This window comes from Tasmannia lanceolata, unplaced genomic scaffold (assembly GCF_043159265.1).
Source record: "Tasmannia lanceolata isolate RefF3 unplaced genomic scaffold, GAP_Taslan_0.1 ptg000015l, whole genome shotgun sequence".
NCBI lineage: Eukaryota > Viridiplantae > Streptophyta > Magnoliopsida > Canellales > Winteraceae > Tasmannia > Tasmannia lanceolata.
Window position 1 is genome coordinate 41224775 of NW_027518692.1, and position 25564 is coordinate 41250338.

Genomic DNA, 25564 nt, shown 5'->3' on the forward strand with positions numbered 1-25564 from the left:
TACTTCCAGGGAGTTTTTTTTCCCACCAATCTCCCAGGAAGTTTTTTGTTCCACAAAAATCCCAAGAACCAAAAAAATTCCGGCAACCAAACCAGATTTTTTTTATGGTGTCAGAATGTACGTAAGCATATTAAAAAAAAAAAAAAAACTTATAATAGGGACCACCTTGCTTGAGGATCCAAATCATTCATTTGTTAGGCTCCAACATAAATTAGGTTGTACCCAAAAAGATCTTCTCTATTGGATGATCTTAACCCTCCTATTTGTAGAGTTTTCCATAATGTGTCATCCCTATGAGGACTAGGATCATCCTCTTCGATGGAGTGAAAAAGAGTTGTAGAAAGCAGTGAGGCTCACATATTTGGATGATCTAAGTCGCGACTCAAAATTTCAACCCTAGGAAAAATTTGGAGTAAGATGGATGGCTCTGTATTGGTATAGAAACCTCCACAGATGAATGGTTAGGATCATCTTATGCGAGGATTTTGGGGCCAGGAACACAAAAGAATGACTTGCATCATCCAAATTGGTAGGACTCCACATTACAAAGGTTTTTCATTTTTGGTTGCTTTGAAAAAAAGTGTAACATTGTGCGACACAATATGGTGACAAAATCCATTTGTCTGATGGTTAGGATCGTTTTGTGACCCTTTGTTTTTTCCTTCTTAAGCATGGGAGTGTCGAGTGGGACCATATATGGACGGTCTAGATTGATCTAAATGGTCCCTGCATTACCATCGTGGTGGGCCCACATTCTTCAGCCCTGAGGCTTCGTTTAAGATTTTGACAACAGAGACTGTGAGTCGGAAAAATCACTTTTAATCTGGAGTCCAATAATCGGTTTTGGACACAATAGGTTGTTATAATCTTAAACAAACAGGGCCTTGACAACCTGTTGTGCGTCCAAAACCGATTATTGGATTCCAATTTAATGCCCTGTTTGTTTGGGATTATGACAATCGGTTGTCACCCCACAGTTCGATTATTGGACCCAAAATTGTATTCAATTTTGAGTCCAATAATCAGTTTGGCTCTCACAATTGGTTGTCATAAAGGTCGACAATAATCATTGGACTCAAATTAGGTTGAATTTTGAGTCCAATAATCAGTTTTGGACACAATCGGTTCTGAAAATCCAAAATCCAAAATCCAAAACAAACTGGGGCTTAGTGTTGCCTATCTCAAAAGGCCTTGTCCGTTTTAGATTTTGAAAGCCAATTATCTCCAAAACTGATTAATCGAATCAAAATAGGTTGACCAATTAATTATTATCCTTGCGTAAGCCATCGTTAGTTTTCAATCTTACGCTTAAACACAGCTTATAAATATATGTCTCTCATTTAATTTTAAGATCCTCAAAATCTCAACACTCTTGTTTTGCTCTTTCTGACCACCCAAACAAACCCTCACCCCTTTTCTTTCTCACAGAGAAGCCCATCTCTTTTCAAATTCCTTCCTTTCATTAACCCCTCAAAACCCTAAAACATCTCTCTCTCTCTCTCTCTCTCTCTCTCTCCCCCCTCGTGATTCTCCTTGGATCCCTAAATTCTCCTTGTAAAACGATGACTGAAGGCAAGGTCGATCTACCGTCGGACCTCCTTCCCTTGAAATCCTGCGATCTGTGTCTCGAGAAAGGTAATTAGGATTTTAGAGCTCTTTTATTTGGCTTTATATTCCTCTTTTCTCTTATTTTTTCCACTTTAATCAAGTTCCTGTTGATTTTTTGTTTCTCGATCTGAAGTATTGGTAATCGGACGGTCCTTTAATCGTTTTCATGATTTCAATCATTTTTTCTTCTATTCTCTACTTATTTTTCATGTGATTTTTAGGTCATTGAATATGCCGGTTTTTTTTTTTTTTTCAATTGTTATAAAAATTGCTTTTTTTTTTTCGTTTGAGATTTCTCAGATCTTCGAATAGCTAGGTTTTTGTTTTATTTTCACTTCAGATCGGGAGATATTTTGTTTTTGTGCCTTTGATTTTATGTGTTTTTCTTTTTTCATTGTTTTCTTGGTTTCAGATTTTGATTTGTTGTGATATCTGGTCAAACAGCTTGTTTTAATTTATATTCGGTTAGTTGTTCTTCCTTTTAGCATTTAGGTTAATTCTCTACTTTGGTGGCATGAACGATACGATTCTGGTGTTTATATTTATCCACTCTTGTGGATGATCGTTAGGTATTGCCTGTTGGTTTGTTCCGGATGGTACTGGCCAAGGTTTTAAATTTCGGTTTCGATGTCGGTTTTGGCCATCACCGAAATTGAAATATTTTGGTTTTGGTGGAAATTTTGACTGAAATCATGTAAAATTAAGTTAAAAATTTCGGTATTCATAAAATTACTGTAGAAATGTCTTTTTGGTGGAAATTTCGGCAATTTCGGTGGATATCTTAAAATTTTGGTGGAAAAATTTGTAAATAAGGGTGAAAAATGAAATTTCGGTTGAAATTTATGCAAAATATTGGAATTTTGGGGTAATTTCGGCTAAATTTCAGTGAAATGCTATAAAATCCGATTCGTGGTGTATTTCTTTTCGGTCTTGGCCAAAACTGAAATATTTCGGCCGAAATTTAAAACTATGGTACTGGCCTGCTACCGAAATTGATTTATTCATGTGTTTTGCGGAGTTTCTTTAATTTTATGTTCATTTGGAAAATTTCCTTTCTTTTAGCAAGAAGATTGCTCCTTTATTTGACAGGAAGTTTTAAGATTGGTTCTTTGCACTTCTTCTGCTTATTGCCTACTGTCCACTTTGCTTGCTTAACTCAAGGGCTTAGAGCCACATTAATCTTCCAATTAACTTGCATTTGATTTTTTTTTTTTTCGGGCAAGGATTGCCATGATTTCAACCTATTTTAGTTCCCATGGCTTTTCTGGCTTGTGTAAATGAGTGGGTTTTTTCCCCTTTGTTGCGTCCCATCTCTTAAATTTGTTTTTGTTGATTTTCTTTGATAGATTTCTAGTTATGTTGCTGTTTAAGTCACTTATCGATGCAGTGAAAGCTTTGTGTTATTCACTAAGCTTTTCTCCCTCTGGTTATATCCATATTTTTTTATTGTGAATTTCTCTTTAAAAAATGGGGTTATATTATTTACCGGCACTATTATGTTTTCCTGCCATGCTAGATGATGCCTGTGGAGGAAATAATGATGAAAAGGCACTTATGGGGTTTCTTGATAACTCCAATGGTAATTTAACGATTAACTGTTTAATCTCTTCATAGTATTACTGGTTTAATGTTTGAAGCATGAATTTAGTCTTCTCTTCTCATCTTTATTAACTATCTCTCTACTGAAAGCTTTTTTTTTTGCACTCAGATGTTTTTATTTGTTTAATACTTTTCTTTAGTGTTTAAATACCTTTTTTTAAGAGTGCATGTATATGCATTCAAAGTCATTACTTCTCATTTTGACTCTTTAAATGGAAATTGTGCAGATCAAGCAGCTTCTGAGAGCTGTATACCATTGTCTCCTCAATGGCTTTATGTGAAACCCAGTGATAGTAAGGCTGGTCTTTCTGCTGCATCAGGGGTATTGTTTCTCAATCTTTTAACATGTCTAGCCTTTTTTTGTCCTGTTATTTTTCTTTTCAATATTCGATCAGCATGTTGATGCTATGATTATTATAAATCCTCTTAAGTATCATCAAGTGTATGGTGGGTCTTCATCAAGTGTATGGTGGGTCTTAGAGATAATTTTCATGTACATGTGATCTAATTTCTTGCAATAATAGCATAACTTCCATTGTTGTATACTTGCTAGCCATTTGTTTTCCTTGTCTAAATTAGTTGGTCCTTGTTGTTTAAGCTTCTCTGATTTGAAATTTTTCGTTTGCCCTTCAATTGACACTTTATGTTCTTAGTGCAAAGCTATATCAGTTAGCCATAAATGTATGTTATTGATGAATGATAGTTTACAAATTTGTTGCTCACTGTTTTTCATATTTTTTTCTGAGTAAATCCTACATTTTAATAGATTGTGCATCCATCATGTTATATTTTATCTGTGTTGCATGATTCTTTGCCCCTATGCTGAATCCATGTCGACACGTGAATTGGACATGATTCTTGTGGGACACATCTGGATTCTTGTCGTAGCTGTGTCCCGCACGGATCATAATTTTTTGGGCGAATCCAACACATCATCTAAACACATTTTTTTAATAAAAACACAACCCGTCTTATCTTAATAAAAATCCTAGTCCGTCGAACCTCCACCTTCGAACGTAGACCTCCTTCCCCTTTCTTCTTCGACTCTCTTAATAAAAACCCTAATGCCTGAACCCACGACCCTCAATTTTTTGATGAATATATATACACACATTATTTTAAAATTTAAAATTTTAATTATTCTAATTATATTTAATAAAAATTACCGAATCAACTGATCCTACTTTTGGAGGTTTGCAGAATGCGACACCTTGAATCGTGTCGGATTCCGACACGTGAATCCAAATCCATGCAACACAGATGAACAGCATGATTTTTTCTTGCTTTATGATCTGTGGTTACCGATCCCTCCGCACACATAAACACCCTTTAAATTGAAGTTGTTAATAAAGACCATAGATCTCAGTTGCTTTTGGTTTTTAGGGCATGCGACTGTTTGTTAAAGCAAGCACATCAAGACTGATGGAATGATAGGCAAATACGAGTGAGTTCCATTTCATTTCCTGGGTTCCTACCTGCTGCCACTAATTAAGGAGTTTGCTTGTTGCAACAAAAACGCGGTGTGATGCTATATTAGGCGTAGTGCTACTTTAGGACCCCTTCATTTATTTCAATTTTTCATTTCCTTCAATATCTCATCCTTATGCGGTTGTGTATCTTCCACAAAGATAGGAGTTAGGTAGGGGTTATAGGTTGAAGCTTTGGATGGGCAGGCAGTTCATTATTGCCACGTTTGTGACGGATAGGTCATGTTATTTATGAGATTGTTGAAGTATGTAGAGAAAAGTGTGTTCATTTATCTCCTGTAATCTTGTACTGGAGAAGCTAATGATGTTGAGGATTCACTTCCTAGGAAATGCGCTTTTAGGGTCGCTTCTTGCATGATGGAATAACACCCTAATCTTTTCAGGGTCACTTTATGTCTTGAGGCAGAAGCTAGTGACTCCTATGCTAGGAGTACCCTACACTCAGTCTCGAGGCTGATTGGTCATGCAGATTCCTTGATGGCAGAGTTGAGAACCCTTCATTTTAGTCTTCATAGTTTCTTAAGAAAATTGGATGGAAATCTTGAAGTTGAAGGTGATTTTGCAAATGCGATTTCTTGGTCCCTTGATAATAGTACATGCCATGGAGATTTGTGAGGTTGATTGGTGAAATAGTCAATTTGTTTAGAGGGAAAGGCATCATCTTCACGCATATTTTGAGGTGTACTAACCACCTTCAAGTTTGCTAAGTCAGTTGCTTCTAGTTCTTCTATGTATTTTGGGCCTAGCTTGCATGCTGATATTTCTTTGTAATTTCACAATTCTACTTCTAATAAATCTGTTATTTTCGTAAAAAAAAAAGGTGACTCCTATGTTAGAAACGGAGACAAAGTAGTGTGCACATTAAATTTTGTTGTAACTTCTTTAACAGAGAGGTCAGTCAGTGTTTGATTGATGTGATTGGATTTTTTGTACATAAGCATAATGTAAGGGGTAGGCGGATAACTCAACTAGTTAATGAGAGTTTCATTTTTTATTAGATTTTTGTATTATAGGTTAACAACATCTGGTAAATGTTACACTCCTTTGTTTAGGCGGTGGAGGATCATTATTTATTTCTCATGTTATGACATTTTTTTAGATAGCTTGTCTCGACAATATCGTAATTGATGATCTTAGAACTGCAATAAATTCATCAGCAACATGTGCAGTCAACAACCAAATTGGTTAATCCATTTCGATGTAATCTGTGAGTTATGGAGCTTCCTTCAATCAATAAAAAATAAATAAAAAAATGGAGCTTCCTTCCAACTTTTTTGGGGCAAGTTGGATGCAAGCTTTAAAACATGTCAGTCTTTGATGGAAATTTCGGTAGAAATCATATAAATTAATTGAAATATATTATATATGAAAACATATGCAAATGATGGACATTTAAAATGAAACTTAAGTGTAGAATAAACACAAATACACACTGAAAACCATGCTGTAAGCGAAAGAACTACCCATAATGGTTTAACAACATTGAACACATACTGACAAGCACTGTTGTACATGTCTGATAATTCGGTGCATACTGGATTTTATATGCGATTAATATAAATGTTTATACATAATACATACACCACATTTCACTTGGAATCCATATAAATATAATTATGTAACACATACATGCATAGTATACTACTGATAAACTTATGGTTTTGGTTTCGATGTGCGTTTTGGTTTTGTACGCGTTTCAATAGGGATGGAAACAAAAACATATCGGTCATGTCGTGTCGGTTTCGGTGAAAATTTAAAACCATGGCTTGGTGATGTTAGAGCATATCGATGACTTGATTTAGCCATGGGTGTAGTCATTGTGTCTTGTAGAGGTTCAAAACTTTGTGGCATGTTACTTATGATGACCTATTTGTTATGGATCATGCGGAAAAAAAGAAATAGGGGATTTTTCATGAGGTGGAACAGCCTGTGGGATCGATTAAGAACATGATGTTTGACTCCATCGTTTATTATTGAGTGGTTGTAGAGAAGTTCAGAGGAGTCTTGGCTTCTGATTTGCAACTTTGCACACCTTCTGGCATATGCGTTGGTGTTATTTCATGCTGCCTTTTTGCTATAAGATGTCCTCTCCCCAGATCCCTTTAGTTGAACTTTGATGGTTTTAGTTTAGGCTACGTTGCATGGGTACGGGTATGACTGTTGAAATCCGACATAGTTGTTGAGTGTCAAATTTGGCAGTTTCAAGATAAAGGACTTGGGTATTTGGCTATCTATCTCAATCAATTCTAGAAATTTAATACTTTTGCACAATAGTATGGTTTTAGCATATAATATTTTGGAAATAATAATAGGTTAAAGAAATATGATGTTTTCTTTCCATATAGAACCTCACTGTTAAGATGGATAAAACTCAGAGCCTATGGAAATTATAAATTTGTCAGTGTATTAAAAAAAATAGATAAAAGAGTTCTTGAAGCGTCGCAACTCGCAACAAATTCATGAAGTGTCGGAATCCACAAGTGTCAGACATGGGTAATTCACCCATTTAGAAGAATCCATGTGACATGGAGTTTAGGTAATTCATACCAAGGTTACCAGGAATGCTCCCAGAAGTTGGGAAGCAGTGAAGCACGCTTCTGGGGAATCGCGTTTCGGAAGCGGGTACCGCAACGCTTTACAAAAACCGGGGAAGCACGTTCTCGATTTGTTGGAACCACATTTCCCATAGTTTGAGAAGCATTTTTCAAATTTGGAAGCACGTTTCCACATTTTGGGAAGCACATTTTCTAATTTTTTTTAATTTGTTCTTTTATTTCTCTAATTTATTTTTCTTTTCTTTTCTTCTCTTTTATTCATTTCATCATATCCTGCCTTTTTAATTTTAATTTTTTAGTTTAATCATACCTATTTTTGTAGGTTCTTTATTTCTTATCTAATTAGTAATAAGAAGAGGTATTATTTAAAGTTTCCTTTTTATTTCCCCTATTCTCTATTTTTCTTTAATTTTTGATATTTTTGAATGATTAATTTTTTATTTTTTGAATATTGATTAACTTGTGCTTAATTGATTAATCATGAAAAAGAGGAAGAAGAGACGAATCAAGAAAGACAATAAAAATAGGAAAGAAGTTGGTTTGAGCTGATACTTTGATGAAATTAAAATACTAAATTAATCTTTTAACACTCCAATACTTTAATGTTCATTTTAGTATACAAATGGCTATAATGAATATATGTTTCTTGAAAAATAACATAAATAGATTATATGTTAATCAGTTATTGTCCATAATTCATACATGAGATGAGTCAGATGCTTTATTTTAGTGTTTATGTAATGCTGATGCGTGATAAAGTTATATAATTCTAGTTACTCTGTAGATTAATTGATGTTAGTTTGTCACTTTATCTAAGTGATTAACTGCACATTTATGTAAAAACTTACCCATTTACCACACTTCATTTTAGTGTTTATGTAATGTTAATGTGTATATGTAGTTATGTTCAATTGACAAGAAAGGTGATGTTTGTTAGTTTCTTCATTTAAGCGATTAATTATTTAATCATTTAAGTGATTAATCATTCAATTGTTCATTTTAGACTCGAGAAAATTTCGTATTAAATTTGATTTTAAAAATTTTCATTAATGGGTGGGAGTTGGATTTGCATAAAAATTTGTTATGTTGGTTGTAATTAGGTTTTAACATTGGTTTGGATTTTGATTTGTTTTCGGTGGTAAGATTTGATTTGCTTATATTGCTTGGAAACTTGAATTCACATGCTTTTAAATTTTACAAACATTAAAAATAAATCATTAAAGCTTATTTCTAATTGTCACTAATTTTTACAGTTATTTTATATTTTATATTTTCACTAATTCATTGTGTTGTATGGATTCGGATTCGCGTGTCAGGATCCATCATGGATTTGAGGTATCGGATTCGGCACACTTTCAAATGTAGGATTCGTAGATTAGGTAATTCTTATTAAATAAAATAAATAAAATAAAAATTTAGTGTGGGAGAGGGGTCAACGTTCGAGGGTGGAGTGTCGAGGCATTAGGGTCTTTATTAAAAGAGTACGAGCTGTTTTTTTATAAAAAAAGAAGTTAAGAAGAATGCGAGTTTAGAAGGAAAATATCTAAGATTTGCATTTACAACAGTCAATGATGTGTCCGATTCGCCTAAAAAATAGGATTCGCGCAGGACACGGCTATAGCAAGAATCCGGATGTCCCACGCGAATCCATTTTCGAAACGTGTGTCAGAAAGTGTTGAGACAGATTCGGCATAGGAGGGCAAATAATCCGTGCACACAACTAATTTCACCTACTTCTTCTTTACTTCTCTGGCACGTCTCTTTACGCTTCCCTTTATGCCTCCCCATCTTTTCCGTAACCCTTCACGCTTCCTGCTTCCTCCCTTCTGGAGAGCCCTCGCACCCCGGCCTGGCAACTATGATTCAGACCCTGCTGGTATTGGGGGAACCTTAAGGGCACATGATAAAGTGGACGTGGTGGGTATTTTTGAATAGTTTTAAAACTCCCCCGCGTCATCGTGGACTCCCCCAAGTCGATTCCTTTTTTCCTTGGCCGCATTCTGCGTTTTGCGACAGTTTCTGCGTTTTGCGACCGCTTTCCACGTTTTGCCCTGTAGAGTCAATAAAATTCCTTTGACTCTCCCGAGTTATGAACGCGTCAACCGAGTACTCAGCTGTGTCACTTGGCCGCGCATGCGCCAAGTCGACAAGGATTTTTTTGTCCGCATTTTGACCCGCATCCGCGTTTTTAAACATTGGTATTTTTTGTCCGATTGGGGTGAAGAATTCCAATGAAATGGAGGTTATTGATCTTAAATGTGGTTTCTTCACGCGGATCCTCCGTTGACTTGCTGGTGGAAGGTGGGGATTCTCTCAACAATCATAAATCGGCTGAAAGGTGGAAGGGCTGCCCCCCTTGAGACCCCGCAATGATGGGAGCCTCGTGCACTGGGCCACCCCTTTTATTTTTATTTTTATAGAGGAGCTGCTATATTACGTTGTCTTTCCATCAGATTTCCATCAGCTGTTGTTAACAATTATTTTTCTATAGAGAAGTTATTTGAGCTTGCTGTTTTGCTGCGTTGTTGGCTTCCTATGGCCATCTTGTTCAGGCCTTCATTTGAATCCCCCCTCATTTAATAAAGTTTCTTTATCATTCGGAAAAAAGGACAAACGTAGGGAGGATTTTATCACGGAGCAATCTCCGCCCTCCATCTTAAGCAGGAATCTTCCTCATGCATGCCATTCCCGCTCTAGAACCGTGATTCAACGTTCCTTAGGAAGGAAACCGCTCCCATGGCTTTCCCGAAGAGACGGAAACCGCTTCCATGACGCTCCCAACCTGCTTCTATTACCCCATCGGTCCCACCATACCAACTTCCTCGCATAAAAATTAACTTTTCAAAATACTTCATTGGGGCAAGCACAAATGTGTCTTCAGAAGGCACGAGGAAAGAGGGCACACAAATGAAGATGGTTAGAAATTAATACGTTTTGATTTACTTAGAAATTACTATTTTATATGTACTTGAATTTTGAAAAGGGAGATGATATTTCCATCCCCTATAGTATGCATGCCCCCCCCCCCCCTATAACGTGATTTGACGTGACGTGAACAGTGGGCAACTTAACGCTTTTTGACGTCAAATCACGTTATAAGGGGGGCGCATATCATCGCCCTTTTGAAAAACATATAAAGAAAAATATTACATAAACACTCCCATGGCGCTCCCGGCGTTAGACTCTTCTAGATCCCACGCTTCCCCACTCCCAATCCCGCACCTGCTTCGTGCTTGTAAGCCCCTTATATAATTCCCTTCCTTTTCTTTAATAAATTCTTTAAGAGAAAAAGGATAAACCTGATCCCTCATCATGGTGGGAAAACTGGGGACCATGGCTCCATCAGCTTTGTTTTTTCATTAAGGCTGCATAAAGTATATAGTGCCTAAATAACGCTGTATCTTCTGTATTGAGTCCTTTCTACAGGGATGACTAGAATTTGTTTCTTTGCACTTCACTTGCCTTACTACAATTTTGGCTTTCTAGGGATTGCTTTTTTTGGCCCTACATTGTTGGGTTTTGAGCTATGGCTATATATTTCATTCTTTTTCACGGCGATGCCTTTGTAATGCTTATATGTTTTTAGATGATTAGCTCAAGTATATTTTAAAAGCGACTTTAAATGTAGAAGGAGCATGTTTCAGCTAATGCTATGAGTATTTGTTTTTCAGTTTCAAGAAATTTCTGTTTATTAATCGTTTGTAGCTTAGTAAGGAGGCTTGCAGACGCTCTCAATTTTTATTGGTCACTTATAATCCTCATTTTTCTATTCGTGGTTTGTTAGACTGTAATGGTTAGACAATTCTTGCTATAAATGATGAATCAATATTCCTTTGTCTGGCAGGATGTGCATATACCAAATTCTTTGCCTCATGGAAACTCTGCTGATCCACTTCAGAAGGAGGCCTGGCGCTTGGATGGATCTCAGGACAAAAAGGAATGGCGAAGAAATACACCTGAGGTCGAATTTAGCCGTCGTTGGCGTGAAGAGGAGAGAGAAACTGGCATACTTGGCAGGAGAGATCGCAGAAAAGAAGATAGAGAAAATGAATACCGCAAGAGTAGAGAAACCACCGAAACTAGGGCATTGCCTTCATCTGATAGGTGGCATGACGCTAGTAGCCGTAATTCTGGGCATGAACCACGGCGAGACAGCAAATGGTCGTCAAGGTGGGGTCCAGAAGACAAGGACAAGGACTCTCGAATGGAGAAACGGATAGATGGAGAGAAGGAAGATTCTCACAATGAAAAACAATCCTTTGTAGGTAGCAACCGTGTGGCTTCTGAGCGTGAAACTGATTCTCGGGATAAGTGGAGGCCACGCCATCGACAGGAAGGCCACTCTGCTGGGTCAGCAGTTTACCGTGCTGCTCCAGGATTTGGGTTAGAAAGAGGAAGGGTGGAGAGTTCAAATGTCGGATTTGCTGTAGGACGAGGGAGGTCAAACGTTATTGGAAGACCATCACTTAGTAGGCAGTCCTCTGCAGGTCCTATTGGTGCTGCCCCTGCAGAAAAGAGTGGTGTAGGACAAGGGAAGTCAGGCCTATCTGGTGACATGTTTTGCTACCCAAGGGGAAAACTTCTTGATATTTATCGGAAGCACAGGGTCGTTCCTTCCTTTGACCCCATCCCTGATGGGCTTGAGGAGGTTTCCCAGATTACACAATTTCACCCACTGGAGCCATTGGCCTTTGTTACACCTGATGCAGAAGAGGAGGTAAGATTTGTCTCTGTGGTGAATTTTATTCACCTTTTTCTATATTATTTTCTATTGACTTTCCGATTTGAAATATTACAGTGTTAGTAGGTTGAAATAATATAGTGGCACGGCAAGTTGTGCCTGAGTTGAACTTTGTTAATATTTTCGAGACCAAAGTAGTAAATATTTCTGCTTTGTTAATATTTTCCAGACCAAAGTAGTAAAACCATATTTTCTATTAATAGGTAGATTGCTTTCTTCCTTACTTTGTACATGTTTTCTCATTTTTTTTGTGTTTGACTATAAATGGGTTCAGTGCTTTCCGAAATGCTATTTACAGCACATGTACAAACCTTTAATATATTTGATGGTTTTTTTTTTTTTTGAAAATAATATATTTGATGGTGTTAATAAATCATACAAGGCTAAGTTTGCCATTTTCCCTTAGTTTTTCCTTGTCCTCTCAATATTTTGTTAGTCTTTGATCATTTAAATTTCAAAAAAAAAAAAACCCAAATTTTAAATTGCTAAATATTGCATTTTTCTGGTTTCATGATTTTTTTTTTTTTGAAATTCTGGGACACATCATAGGTGTCCCTTCCAACAGACTGACCACTGTTCTTGTTATATAACTTTTTTTGTATTTGTATCCTGTTCTTGAAAATTGCAAAAGCATCTGGGTGTCTATTTTGTTCCTTTCAAAGAAAAAAAAAATCATTCCTTTTTTATGTATTGGTTGCGTGAAGGTTGAGCAGCTACATTTTTCACTTTACCATTTATTAGCCAAATAATTTCAGTTTCAACTTTATGGGAGAATGTCTTCTATTTGTCCTGTATCGCCAAATCAGCTCATGTAATTGATGGGGCTGGCAGGCTGTTCTAGAAGATATTGGGAAGGGTAAAATCATTAGCAGTGGAGCATTTCATAATTCAACTAGAGACAAGATGGTTAAAGTCAATGACAACGACATTGGTAATCAAATTGTCATTTATCTCAATTTTTGTCCATTTGGGCACAATTCAAAATCTTTAAACAAGTTCTTTGTTCAGGTGACGTAAAACTAGATATACGTTCAAATGGTAAAATGGAAGAGACGGCTGAATTGTTTGCAGAAGTTGCAAGTAATGATGTTTCACAGGGAAGTGTTGCTGGAATGAACTTGTTTGATGGTAAAGGTAAACCTTAATCCAATCTTTTAGAATTCTCTATAATTTTACTTGAATTTGTGTGGATACTTGGTCTCGTAGTCTTTTGTTCCATGTCTGAAAGAACTGTTCTATTATTTCTTTCAGAAAGCGATACGAATCTTGAAGAACGCGATGATAAAGTTAGGGATCCATTTGAGACTTCGGTAGTTTCCAAGGGTAACAATATTGGCATTATCAGCGGATCAGGAATTGACCAAGTTGACTATGGACCCAAACATGGTGAAACTAGCAGTGTAAATAGTGATGTTAATGTGGGACATTCAAGGATGTGGGACCAGCTTCTCAACCAACCTATGTTTGCGGACATTGGGCCAGCTTCTTTTGATATTCAAACCAAGCTACCTAATGATTCAAGTTCTCTATTTGATCTTCTATCTCTCCAAGATGTTCCAAGTAACACACAGTTTATAGAGCCTAATGGTGAAGTAAAGGCGTCAGAAGGGGCTACCCTGCCTGAGGAGTTGAGTTTATTTTACCGGGATCCCCAAGGAGAGATACAGGGTCCTTTTCTGGGTGTTGACATTATATCGTGGTTTGAACAAGGCTTTTTTGGCACTGACTTGCCCGTATGTCTGTCAACTGCTCCAGAAGGAACACCTTTTCAGGAACTTGGTGAAATCATGCCGCATTTGAACCTTAAAGCTCAGTCCATCTCAAGTATCATCCCTGAGGATAACCTAGAAACATCTGATAAAATGGAAGGCAGCTTGGAGGCTAGTACTCTGACTCCTGCTCTTACTGGGTCTGCTGCCAGAATTGACCCACAGTGGCCAGCAGCTGAATTTGAGGGTCCTATTCAGCCAAGACTATCTAAACATGAAGATCAGATGGGATCCCAGTATGGTAGGTTGCCACCTTCTGATTCAGAAATTTTGACTGCTATTTCCAATGCTGAGAGGGAAAGTTTTCGTGAACTCGGTGCACAGGATGCTGAAGGTTAGTTGTTACTTTGCTTGGGTTGGTTTTTTTGACCTAATTGGCATTTACCTTTTTTTTTTGCTAATTTTAGTAAGTCATACATTCGATTTTTCCTCTGATGTTCTTTTTTCTTTTTTGCTTTTTTGCTTTTTTTGGGGTCGACAGAAGTGTTGTTTCCTGGGAGGCCTGGAAGTAGCAATAGAGCAAGTAACCTTCATGATCCTTTAGGAAATCCTACCAGCCACCATTTTCTCACAAATGATTTGGCAGAAACCAACACTCTCAATCATAATGTTTCAAGGGATGATAATTTGCATCCCTTTGGGCTATTGTGGTCTGAGTTGGAAGGGCCTCATTTGAAGCATACCCAGTCATCAAATATTGGCGAGCAGGGCCATCTTATCAGTACTGGTATGGGAAGAGATGCCCCTCTTTCCAGCCGTAAGCAGAACTCGTTCAGTGCTTTACCTGATAGTTATAGAATAAACACAGTTGGTAGCTCTAACATGCTTCAGGATCCTATGGATGCTCGCCACCTGTCACACCTAGAGCTAGAACCGAACCAGTTTGATTTAGCAGAGCACTTGCTCTCACAGCAGTTGCAAAAACAACAACTCCAGCAGCAAAATTTACTCTCCACTCATCCCTCTATGCATTTGAATGGTTCTGCCCTGGAGCAGTTTTCAAATTCTGCCGTCCCTCAGGGCTTAAATCCTATTCATCAACAGTCAATCAGTCAACGAATGCCAGATTTGGAGCATCTTTTGAAGCTTAAGCTTCAGCAACAGCAAATACACGAGTTGGAGCAGCAGCAGATTCAGCAGCAACAGCAATTTGAACTCCAACGGCAGCATCAATTGCAGCAACAACAGCTTAATTATCATCAAATGCAATTGGAGCAACAACAAAAGTCTCAAGCTCAGCAGTTGCTTCTTGAACAGTTGCTACACCATCAGATGCATGACCCTGGCCTTTCTCATACACGAGTTGATCCTCTTGGGGGTAACAACATGCTGGATCAGGCTTTATTGAGACAGCGTCTTCATGAATTACAGCAAAAATCTCTTCCTCCAAGGCACTATGAACCCTCCCTAGAGCAACTCATCCAGGCAAAATTTGGCCAGAACCCACATCCAGAGACTCACAATAATCTGTTACAACTACTAGAACATGCAAAGCATGGACATAGGCTTTCTTTGGAACAGCAAATTCTTCTAGGCATTCAGCAAGAGCAGCTGCAGGCTCAACATTTCGCTTTGGCGTCAAGGCAGCGACCAATGGAAGAAGAAAGGCATATTGATGGGGTCTGGTCGGTGGATGAATCTGGTCAGTTTGTCAGGACAACTCCTAATCATCACCAGACACAGCCCGCAGGATTTAACCCTGGTGATTTTTACCAGCGTCAACAGAGGGCTTCCTTTGAACACCCAAGCAATCTTGAGCGGAATCTCGCCTTACATGAGCAACTTCAGCGAGGATTTTACGAGCAATCTCCTGGGATGAACAACATGGACCTTGTAAACAATCTAGCCAGGGTTCAAGGGCAAGATATGCGGGGAAGGCATGCTCAGATGTATTCTGCTCGTCAGATGGGTTCGTTCTCTTCTGGTATTCAATCTCATCACTCTCAGATCCCAAACAAGATTCAAGCTTCACATCTGGATGGGATAGACAGTGGATGGTCTGAACACAATGGTCAGCTACCAAACGACTGGATAGAATCACATATTCACCAGTTGCATCTTGAGGCTGAGCGGAAGAATAGGAATTCAGAAGTAAATCTCATTTCTGAGGATCCACATTCATGGGTATCAGCACATCAAAAGATGGGCCTTCATCCTACTCACTCATTTGAGATGAGCAATGGTGCTCCTACTTCATCCTATGAAAGGAGGGAACCCTCTTGGCTCATTTCTGGGTCTCCTTCGGATCATCCATATAATCTTCTCACAGGTGAAACAGGTTCGGGGGATTCTTTTGCAGAAGGGCCTAATGGCCCTAATTTAGGGCATGGGGTGCAGGAGCGGTTGGGGAATGTTGGCATGGATGAGCGAGCTAGACCTAATTCTGCAGCATTCATTGAAGATGAACAATTTTTTCCCGGTATGAGTGAGAATGCTCTGGCCATTTATGCAGATTCCAACGTGACTGGTAAGCCACCTATGGACAGAATGGACTTATCAGAGACGAAGAAGTCCAGGAAGCGGGGTTCGAAAGGAAAGGTGGTAAACATATCAACTACTGAGTCTCAAGAAAGCACGGTTGAACATGGAACGTCTGTTATGGAACGTAGGGAGGTGTCGGTTAAGAACCCTATTGGGCATGCTTTATTCAGCAGTGCTGGTAAATGCTCTCTTTCAGTGGATATGCATTTTAGTTTAGTCTCCTGATTTGTTAATCATTGATGGCTGTATGGTATGGTACAGGTGGAAACATGGGCTTCTACAATTATGAGATGGCAGCGGATAATGAGGTGTCCAAGGACAGGTATATGACTTTGATGTTGCTTCCAGGACTGTTTTTAATGGTTTACTAGAAGAGTGATTTTTTTAGTATGTTGTTTAGTTACACATCTTGCTTTCTGAAGTTCTCTGTTAGGCTCTTCCCTAAAATTAACTGAGATACTTGGAAATCGAGTAGTCTCTGTTGATTTTGCAGCAATCTGATGGAAATGAACTGATCCTATTAATGAACCAGATGGTACTGGTTGGGTTTGTTTGACTTGTTTAACTGTTCAACTAGAGATAATCTGTAGATAAAAACCAGAGATTTGAGTACTGGATCTATATGCCTCAACATAGACATTCTGCTTATATTATGTCTTCTTTACTTTTCCTCTGACAGGGTGCCTGCAATCCTATCCAAAGGGAATGATAACTTATTGCTCAAACGCCCAATTGTCTCACGAGCTTTATCGTCCCAAGAGTCATTATCTGAACTGGCCAATGCCAATACCATCAAAGGGAAGAATCCAATCAATCTTGTAGCTTCAGATGGTAAGTACATCCTCATCAGGCCTCTTATTCCTTTAGGATCCTTGGTTGAATTAAAAATTAATTGCCCTTCAATTTAAGTACAACAGAATATTGGCAAATCACATGACCTGCAAAATACGGCTACCAACAGTTAAACTCTTCTTTCAATGAGTGGCTTTCTAGACAACACTTAACTTTTTCCCCTTATCATTGTTACTATTTTGAACCCAATTAGACATGTTTAATGGTTTGGAATGAACTTTCAGAGGGGAGACGTGAGTCTGGAGGGAATCCATCATCTCAGGTTTCTCAAACTCAAGCCTCTACCAAGAATGCAGATGTGTCAGAGCCATCATTCATAGACATGCTCAGGAGTACAAAGAAACCAGCGTCAGAATCCGATTCTATCAATGGAGCTTTCGAGTCATTGGATGGTGGACAAGGAGGTAGAAGTGGCAAGAAGAAAGGGAAGAAAGGGAGGCAGATTGACCCTGCTCTTCTTGGCTTCAAGGTTTCGAGCAACCGCATTATGATGGGTGAGATTCAACGCCCTGAAGACTAGTATTCTCTCCTGTATTTTTGTATCTTCTCTTCCATCTCTGTAGATTGTACAGTGTTCGCATCCTTCGTGTGAAGTTTTTGAGGTGTCAAAATTCTTTCATTTTTTTTTGGGGCAAATGCCCTATCCAGTTTTGGAAATTCAGGGAACCATCTGGGGCTCTCTGGTGAGATAAAACTATGTTAGTTGTAAATCTTTGTATAGACAATATAAAATTCATAGGGTATTCTCATTGAAGAAACACCATGACTAACATGTATCCAATTTGCAGCTGATTTTCCTTCCGTACTTATTGAATGTCTCTGCCTTTTTCATTTGATCCCATGTAAAATGGTGATAAATTGGATTTCATTTTTCTGGTTGCTCCAAACTGGAGGAAGACATTCTTTCCATTCAACAATGCCATATGAATATGATGGAAACAAGATGTGTAAGATCTCATATAATTATGTGTGGCTTGAAGATTTGGGTTCTTGTTGCTGTATAAGCTTGTAAAGTTGAGGCTTGAAAAAGGTTAGGAAGTTGTAAAGCAAAAGAGAAGGGTCTCAGTATTTATCTCATATCTCATTCCATACCAATGCTATACAAGTATACAGTACTAACACATCTCATGAACTCATGCCCTATCATTCAATCCCAACCATCTATCTATAATATCTAATAAGAACGCCTTTCTTTCGATTGTCAGTTTTATCTTTTAATTGAAAACGTTTTTTATAATGTCTAATAAAAACGCCTGTTTTTTAATTGAAAACGTTTTCCACAAAAGCCTTTTACTTGAATTTTTCTACGGCAGACTTTTTTTACACCTTACCAGTAGCATGACTAGGGCCCATCATCTTACAACACATTTTGAAAAAGCTGAGGGCATCATTTCATACCCATGAGAGGGCCCACCATCTCTACCCAAATCCATGCATCGGGTGGGACCTATCATTTTACCTCATGCTTTGATGGGGGTGGCTCACCCAATTTCCACTCAAGCCCATACATAGGATGAGCCCCCCTGTACTCGAATCATAGGCCTTTCCCAATGACAAACTAGATAGATACATACTCAACCAAACTAAAGCCCAAAAGCCCGTGATTGAGACTTACAAGGCCCATGTGCAAACCCAAAAGATTCAGTCCACGTCACAATCCCAACGGCTCTATTATAAAAACAAAAGAAAGACCGCCTACGAACTCACAAAAAAGCCCCAGAGATGGCTTGCTTGGCTCCTCCCTCCATCTCCCTCCAACCCCACAATTTCAATTCAAATGCACCCCAAAAGTCCACAGAGGAATGGCTCTTCTCTTCTCTCAAATCCGCCCAAACCCCAAACCAACTCAAAACCCTCCATGCCCAAATCATCAAATCCGGCCTTACTCGAAACGACCTCGTTCTGGGCCAGCTCATTCTATGCTGCTCTTTCAGCAATTCCATGGACTACGCACGTCAAGTGTTCGATAAAATTCCTCGACCAAAACTTTTCTTCTACAATGCCATGATCAAAGGGTACTCCGAAACCGGGGCCCACTCCGTTGCTCTTCATCTCTATTCGCTCATGCGGGTCCAATCCATTCCTTGTGATTCCTTCACATTTCCACCCGTTCTACGCTCTTCCTCTACTTTGAAGAGAATTGACATTGGACAAGAGCTACACGGGCTTGTTTCAAAAAAGGGTTTTGGTTCCAAGGTGATTGTTCAGACTGCGCTAATTGATATGTACTGTGCGTGTGGGTTCCCAAATTATGCTCGCCAATTGTTCAATAGAGTGCCTGAAAGAGATGTCATATGTTGGAACACTATGATTGCTGGTTATGTCAAATGTGGAGAGTTCGGGAGTGCTCGGGAGCTGTTCGATCGAATGCCCATGAGGAATGTCTCAACGTGGAATACTTTGATGGATATGTATTGTAAATGTGGGGATGTTGAGACTGCGCATCGTTTGTTCAATGAAATGCCTGAGAGGGATATTATCTCATGGAATGCGATTATTTCTGGGTATGCCAAAGGTGGGCAGTGTGTCGATGCAAGAAGACTGTTTGATGAAATGCCTAAGAGAAATGTGGTTTCTTGGAATGTTGTGATTACCTGTTACATGCACAATCGGTGTTTCGTGGAGGCATTGGAGTTGTTTAGAATGATGCAAGTGTCAGACATTAGGCCGAATGAAGTCACCGTTGTGGCCGTGCTTCCTGCTTGTGCTCATTTGGGGGCATTGGATATGGGGCAATGGATCCATGCTTATATAGGTAGAAATCGAATAAAAATGGATGTCTACGTTAATACTGCGCTGATAAATATGTATGGGAAGTGCGGGAGTGTGAAGGAAGCGAAGAGAGTTTTCGACAATGCGATAGTAAAGGATTGCTTCTTATGCGGCACAATGATTGAAGTTCTAGCAATGAACGGAAAGGCGGATGAGGCATTCGAGATTTTTGAATATATGAAAAGTAAAGGGATCAAGCCAAATGATGTAACCTTTGTTGGTCTCTTGAAGGCTTGCAGTCACACAGGCTTGGTGGATATTGGTGTGAGATATTTTGATATGATGAGAAAGGAATTTGGGTTGATGCCAAAGGTAGAACATTTTGGGTGTATGGTTGATATTCTTGGCCGGGCCGGTTTTTTGGATGAGGCCCATGAACTCATCAAGAGCATGCCTATGGAACCCCATCCAGTTGTATGGGGAGCTCTGCTTAGCTCTTGTAGGATTCATGGCAATGTCAAGCTAGCTGAAGAGGTTGCGCTTCATCTCTTAGAATTGGAGCCAGAGAGTTGTGGGAATTATGTATTGTTATCCAATATATATTCTAAAGCTGGGAGATGGGATGATGCTGTAAAGATAAGGAAGCTTATGAAGGAGAAGGGAGTACAAAAGAAGCCTGGTTGTAGTTCAATTGAGGTGAACAATGGGGTCTATGAATTCTTTGCCGGAGATCGAGCTCATACCCAATGTATAGAGATATATGAAATGTTGGATCAAATGGTGAGAAGCTTGAAAGAAGAAGGATATGTGCCACACACCTCTTCTGTGTTACATGATGTGGAGAGTGATGGGAAGGAGCAAGCGCTTATCCATCATAGTGAGAAGTTGGCTGTTGCTTTTGGACTTCTAAGCACTGAGCGAGGAAGTGTTATTCGGATTGTTAAGAACCTCCGTGTATGCGATGATTGTCATCTGTTCATGAAGCTAGTCTCCAAGTATTATGGCAGGCAGATGATTGTGAGAGATTGCAACCGTTTCCACCATTTCAGAGACGGATATTGTTCTTGTTCTGATTACTGGTAAATATATATCTTTTTTAATTTAACAAGATTTTTTTAAAAGGTAACAACTTTATAAATTGCTATAAGCAAGATTACATTAACGGGGCCAAGCTGTCCCACCAATGGGGAAAAAAACATACAGCAAAAACCCAACAAACCCCCAAATAGGTCATCATATGATGTACTTATTAAGGGACTCCTTGTCCCTCCGCTATGTAATCTTCGTTTGATTTCAATATATATGTCACTTTTTTAAAAAAAAAAAAAAAAAAAAAACCCCAAATAGATCAAAGGGGCCTGCATCCTCCTACAGCTTGATTTTTTTTTTTTGAAAATTAACAGTGAATTTTATTAGATTCAAAATTGGGACAAGATGTCCCAGCTCAAGAGTACAAGTGATAATTCAATGGCCATCAGCCTATTGAGATGGTAGAGATTTTATACAAGTGACATTTGTTTCCGTTAGAAGAACCCCTGCTTTTGCTAACTCATCCGCCGAGGAATTTGCCGTTCTCCTATGATGAATTAAATGTGGACGGATGCTCTTGACGAGGTCTCGAATCTCATCAAGTATATACTGCAATCTCCACGGCCCACCACCAAGATTGATGGCCCAAGCTGTCACATTTGACGAGTCCCCCTCCGCAATCAACAACCCTAAATTATGATTGGCATACCACTGGAGGCCGAATAACACCCCCCTAGCCTCAGCTTCATTTGCATCGCATATTCCCGCTGATCCGGAGTAGGAGACTATAGTTCTACTATAGGAATCACGAATTAAACCCCCAAAGCCGGCCGGTCCAGGGTTGCCTAGTGAACTGCCATCGAAGTTAAGTTTTAACCACCCCTCTCCTAGAGCCACCCATTCTGGAGTGATTGCCATCCGAGGTTTTCTTTCGTGTAACACCACCTTCCAATTTCTCAGAGCCATCCTTGTTGAGTATGGGATTTTAGGGATTTTAGCCCATAAAATGATAGATAATTTTATTTCCAGCACTACATGCTTCCAATGCCGGGCTTAATCGGCAAAAATTCTATTGTTCCGTCCTTCCAGACAAACCATATAATGGCATATGGTGCCATTATATGGTTGGGGACTCCATAGTGCTTCGCCTCACGCCAATATAGGATAACATCGGATATTTGTCCCTGCATTACCCATTGGATCCTGAATGAACTAAACATGACATTCCATATTCTGTTTGCATACGGGCAATGGATAAAAAGATGATCGATTGTCTCCTCTGCCGCACCACATAATACACATTTGCTTGCAATTTGAAGACTCCGCTGTTTAAGCCTTTCTTTAGTGTTTATGCAGTTATGTGTCACAGTCCAAGCGAACCCCGAGATTCTTGGCGGGATTGATTGGCCCCATACGTTTTTCCGACAGGCATCAACCTCTTCCTTGTTGCACAACTGATGAAAGAATGATCGGACAATGAATCCTCCCTCCGACTTAGGTTGCCATAGAAGACCATCTTCTGTGTTATGTGAAAAAGAGCAACCCTCCAACAGGTGGAGTAGTGATGTATAGTTAATTATTTTATCGTCTTTGAGGTTCCTCCGCAATTGTATCTCCCACCCCACTTTTCCAGTCCCCACCCTTGCATTTATGTTATCAGCCACAGTAGCTTGTTGGTCGCGTGCCAGCCTGAATAGATCCGGGAACCTATCTTTGAGTGTTTGTTGCCCTAGCCATAAATCAAGCCAAAATCGGACATTCGCTCCTTGACCCACTTTAGACCGAATTAATGGGTTTCCAGGCCCCCGACCCTTAGCCGCGTGGCGGCTCTCGACAAATCCAGTCTCCCCAACCGCTTCCGTAATTTCTCCCAATGATATTCTGCCACAAAGCGTTTTTGTCAGTGCCGAAACGCCATAGCCATTTTCCCAAAAGTGACTTATTCCGTAATCTCAGTTTTCCGATCCGGGAACCTATCTTTGAGTGTTTGTTGCCCTACAGCTTGATATGTTGGCGATTTTTTCCCAATCTAGCAAACTCGTAGTAATACTCTCCGTCAATGTAGGTTCCGGGTGAAACAACCAATTACTCCAAATGCTTAAGTTGTTGATTTATTAGATTTGTTGCTAAAATATCGTATTAACTTCAGTTGGGGGACATCTTGTCCCTAATTGACTCTTTTTGGAATTAATAAAATGCCAATTTTCAAAAAAATAAAAATAAAATATCGTTATTAAGCCCAAAACTCCCGGTGGATGACTAGTATCCAAGGAAACGAAAGAATTGGTTACATTTTTCATATGCTCTCCTCTTATAGATAGGACTAACAAAATTGAACAGAGTTCTTTATTGAATCATTTCGTAACTGATAACTTGAAGTCCAATTATGAAAGATTTCACTACATTCAAGAGAGTAATAATAAGTAGTACAATTATTTTTGTTGGGAAAGTTGCCTTATTCCCCATGACTATGCTGGGAAGGCATGAAGGCAAAAATAGAATTTGCCATTTTAGGGTTTTTGCAAAACCTAAGTTATAAAAACACTTGTCTATACACGAACAGTGGTGTGGGAAGGTAAGAACGAGAGTGGGTGTCTCTTGTGTGCAGCTGCAAAAGAGTGCCGTTGAGGTGTGTCGGCTGCCTCAGGTGAGAGAGAGAGAAAAAGAGAGAGAAGGGAAAGAGAAAAAGAGAACAGAGAAGAAAGAGAAAGAGAGTGTTTCTTTGAGTTCTTGTGGGTTCTTCTTGGGGGTTTTTTCTCTTGGGTTTTTTTATTTTTAAAGGTAACAATTTCAATTCATAAATATAAAATTTACATATTAACACACGGGACAAGCTGTCCCTGTGAATGTACAAAAACAATCATAATAGATCTTAAGAAATCCCCGAATCTTAATGAAGAATATTTCCACACTTGGTCGTCTTACATCATCCTTTGCCAAAGTGTCTGCCATCGAATTCGCTGTACGTCTCCTATGCCTTAACAAGGGACCAATTTCTCAGATGAGATCTCTAATCTCTTCAATAGAGTTTGCCAGCCGCCACAGCCCGGCACTTTTACTCCCAGCCCAAGCGATTACATTTATGGAGTCCCCTTCAGCTATTAACGGGCCCATGTTGTGGGACCTGTACCACCTCAAACTGAACAACAAGGCTTTCGCCTCAGCCTCATTTGCGTCACAGAGACCAGCCGGTCCCGAGTACGTCATGATGACCGTGCCATTTGCGTCACGCAGTACTCCCCCAAAACCCCCAGGCCCTGGATTTCCCAGAGAGCGTCCATCAAAATTTAATTTGTGATAACCGTCAGGAGGGGCTATCAACCATGGACATATACTTTTTGTTGCTTTTCTCTCCGAGAAGATAATTTGACCTTTCCGTAGAGATTGATCCACCGAATATGGAATTTCCCCCTTACTACTTGCCCAATGAAAGATCGCAATCTTAATAGTGAGAGAGACATATGAGGCTGCCCTCGATTTTCCGTTGAAAATTCTACTGTTTCTTTCAAGCCATAAGAACCAGAGTGCAAAGGGTGTTATCGGCAATGCATGGGCCGTCCAGAGCAAGGCGGTGAAACCAAAACTTAGGAAGGAAATCATGGAGATATATAATCAGTGGACTGGACCTTTGATTATTGGGGGAGATTTCAACACTATCAAATTTCCTTATGAAAAGAATGGGATGGCAATGGGAAGATGCTCTCTAAGCATGATGAATCTGTCAAAGGTGTTTCAACCGTGTGAACTAGTGGATCCACCTTTAGAAAGTGCAAAATTCACGTGGACAAACAATCAAGTGTGTCTTATCACAAGCAGATTAGATCGATTGGGAGGATTTTTTTCCCACTGATTTTGCAAATGCAAAGGGGGCCGCTGTGCCCATCTTCCAACCACTGCCCAATTGTGCTTGAAAAGAGAAGTTGGGATGACGATCCCTTTGATCTAGCTCTATGTGAAATAGCGGCAAATAAACTTCTGGTATACAAGGTGTTACAGGGATTGCTGGTAGAAAATAGACTAATGCTAATCCAGAGAAGAGAGAAAACTCAATGCAGATGGTAATGAGGAGTTGAGAGGTGATTCTTTCAACCCCTTGGCCGTTGGAAGGAAATTGAGGGCCTAAGTAACTACGGAAAGAGTCTGAATTTACGGATGACTGATAGTTTGAATTCTATTGACCTAGATGGGGGTGCCCACTAATTTTTTTTAATCTCACACTCTGATTAATGTTGCCTATTAATTCCCCCCCCCCCCCCCCCCCCCCCCCCCTTCTTCCTTGTCTCCTTCTTCCACATTCTTTATTTTTCATTTGCAACTAAACACTTGAAAGCCAAAATCAACTTAAATTCTTTTTTTAACTCTGTATGATTTCCCACTACTTTCCTGCCAACCAAAAGCCCCTTAAATATGCGGAGATTAGATCACTTATACTTGTTAATCTAATGATTAGGAATGCATGACATGGTTATGATTTATTTAGAGGGAAACTACCATAGATTTATGGGCCCTCAAAGGCCGTATTCGTTTAAGATTATGACAACCAATTGTGAGTCCAAAACCCATTATTGGACTCAAAATTTTAAAACTTCAATGCGCTGGTTTAAGTTACTTTTTTTTTTTGTTGTCATTTGTATTCAAACAATGGTATAATTCAATCTTAGGTAAAAGGTAATTTCTGAGTCCAATAGGGGCACAAATGGTGCAATCTAGACCGTTGATCTTGTAGAACAT

The 25564-nt window shown here is 39.2% G+C and overlaps 2 protein-coding genes across 4 annotated transcripts; both read left to right on the top strand.

The window, feature by feature from the left end:
• Positions 1–1366: 1366 nt before the first annotated feature.
• LOC143847293 (uncharacterized) lies at positions 1367–17931 on the top strand. Of its 2 annotated transcripts, XM_077356078.1 has the most exons (11): positions 1367–1635; positions 3125–3187; positions 3435–3529; positions 11094–11966; positions 12822–12921; positions 12999–13124; positions 13242–14093; positions 14241–16418; positions 16502–16562; positions 16920–17071; positions 17317–17931. In XM_077356078.1, the coding sequence occupies exons 1-11, from the start codon at positions 1563–1565 to the stop codon at positions 17610–17612; spliced, it is 4869 nt and encodes a 1622-aa protein (XP_077212193.1). In that variant the 5' UTR covers positions 1367–1562; the 3' UTR covers positions 17613–17931. The 2 variants fall into 2 exon arrangements, with proteins under 2 accessions (XP_077212193.1, XP_077212194.1); XM_077356079.1 differs by lacking the exon at positions 3125–3187.
• A 660-nt stretch (positions 17932–18591) lies between these two features.
• On the top strand, positions 18592–22548 carry LOC143845514 (pentatricopeptide repeat-containing protein At5g66520-like). 2 transcript variants are annotated; one of them, XM_077353892.1, is made up of 2 exons: positions 18592–20883; positions 22190–22548. In XM_077353892.1, exons 1-2 carry the CDS (start codon positions 18815–18817, stop codon positions 22311–22313), a joined length of 2193 nt encoding a protein of 730 aa, XP_077210007.1. In that variant the 5' UTR covers positions 18592–18814; the 3' UTR covers positions 22314–22548. The 2 variants fall into 2 exon arrangements, with proteins under 2 accessions (XP_077210007.1, XP_077210008.1); XM_077353893.1 differs by lacking the exon at positions 22190–22548 and having other exon boundaries at positions 18594–20925.
• Positions 22549–25564: the final 3016 nt, after the last annotated feature.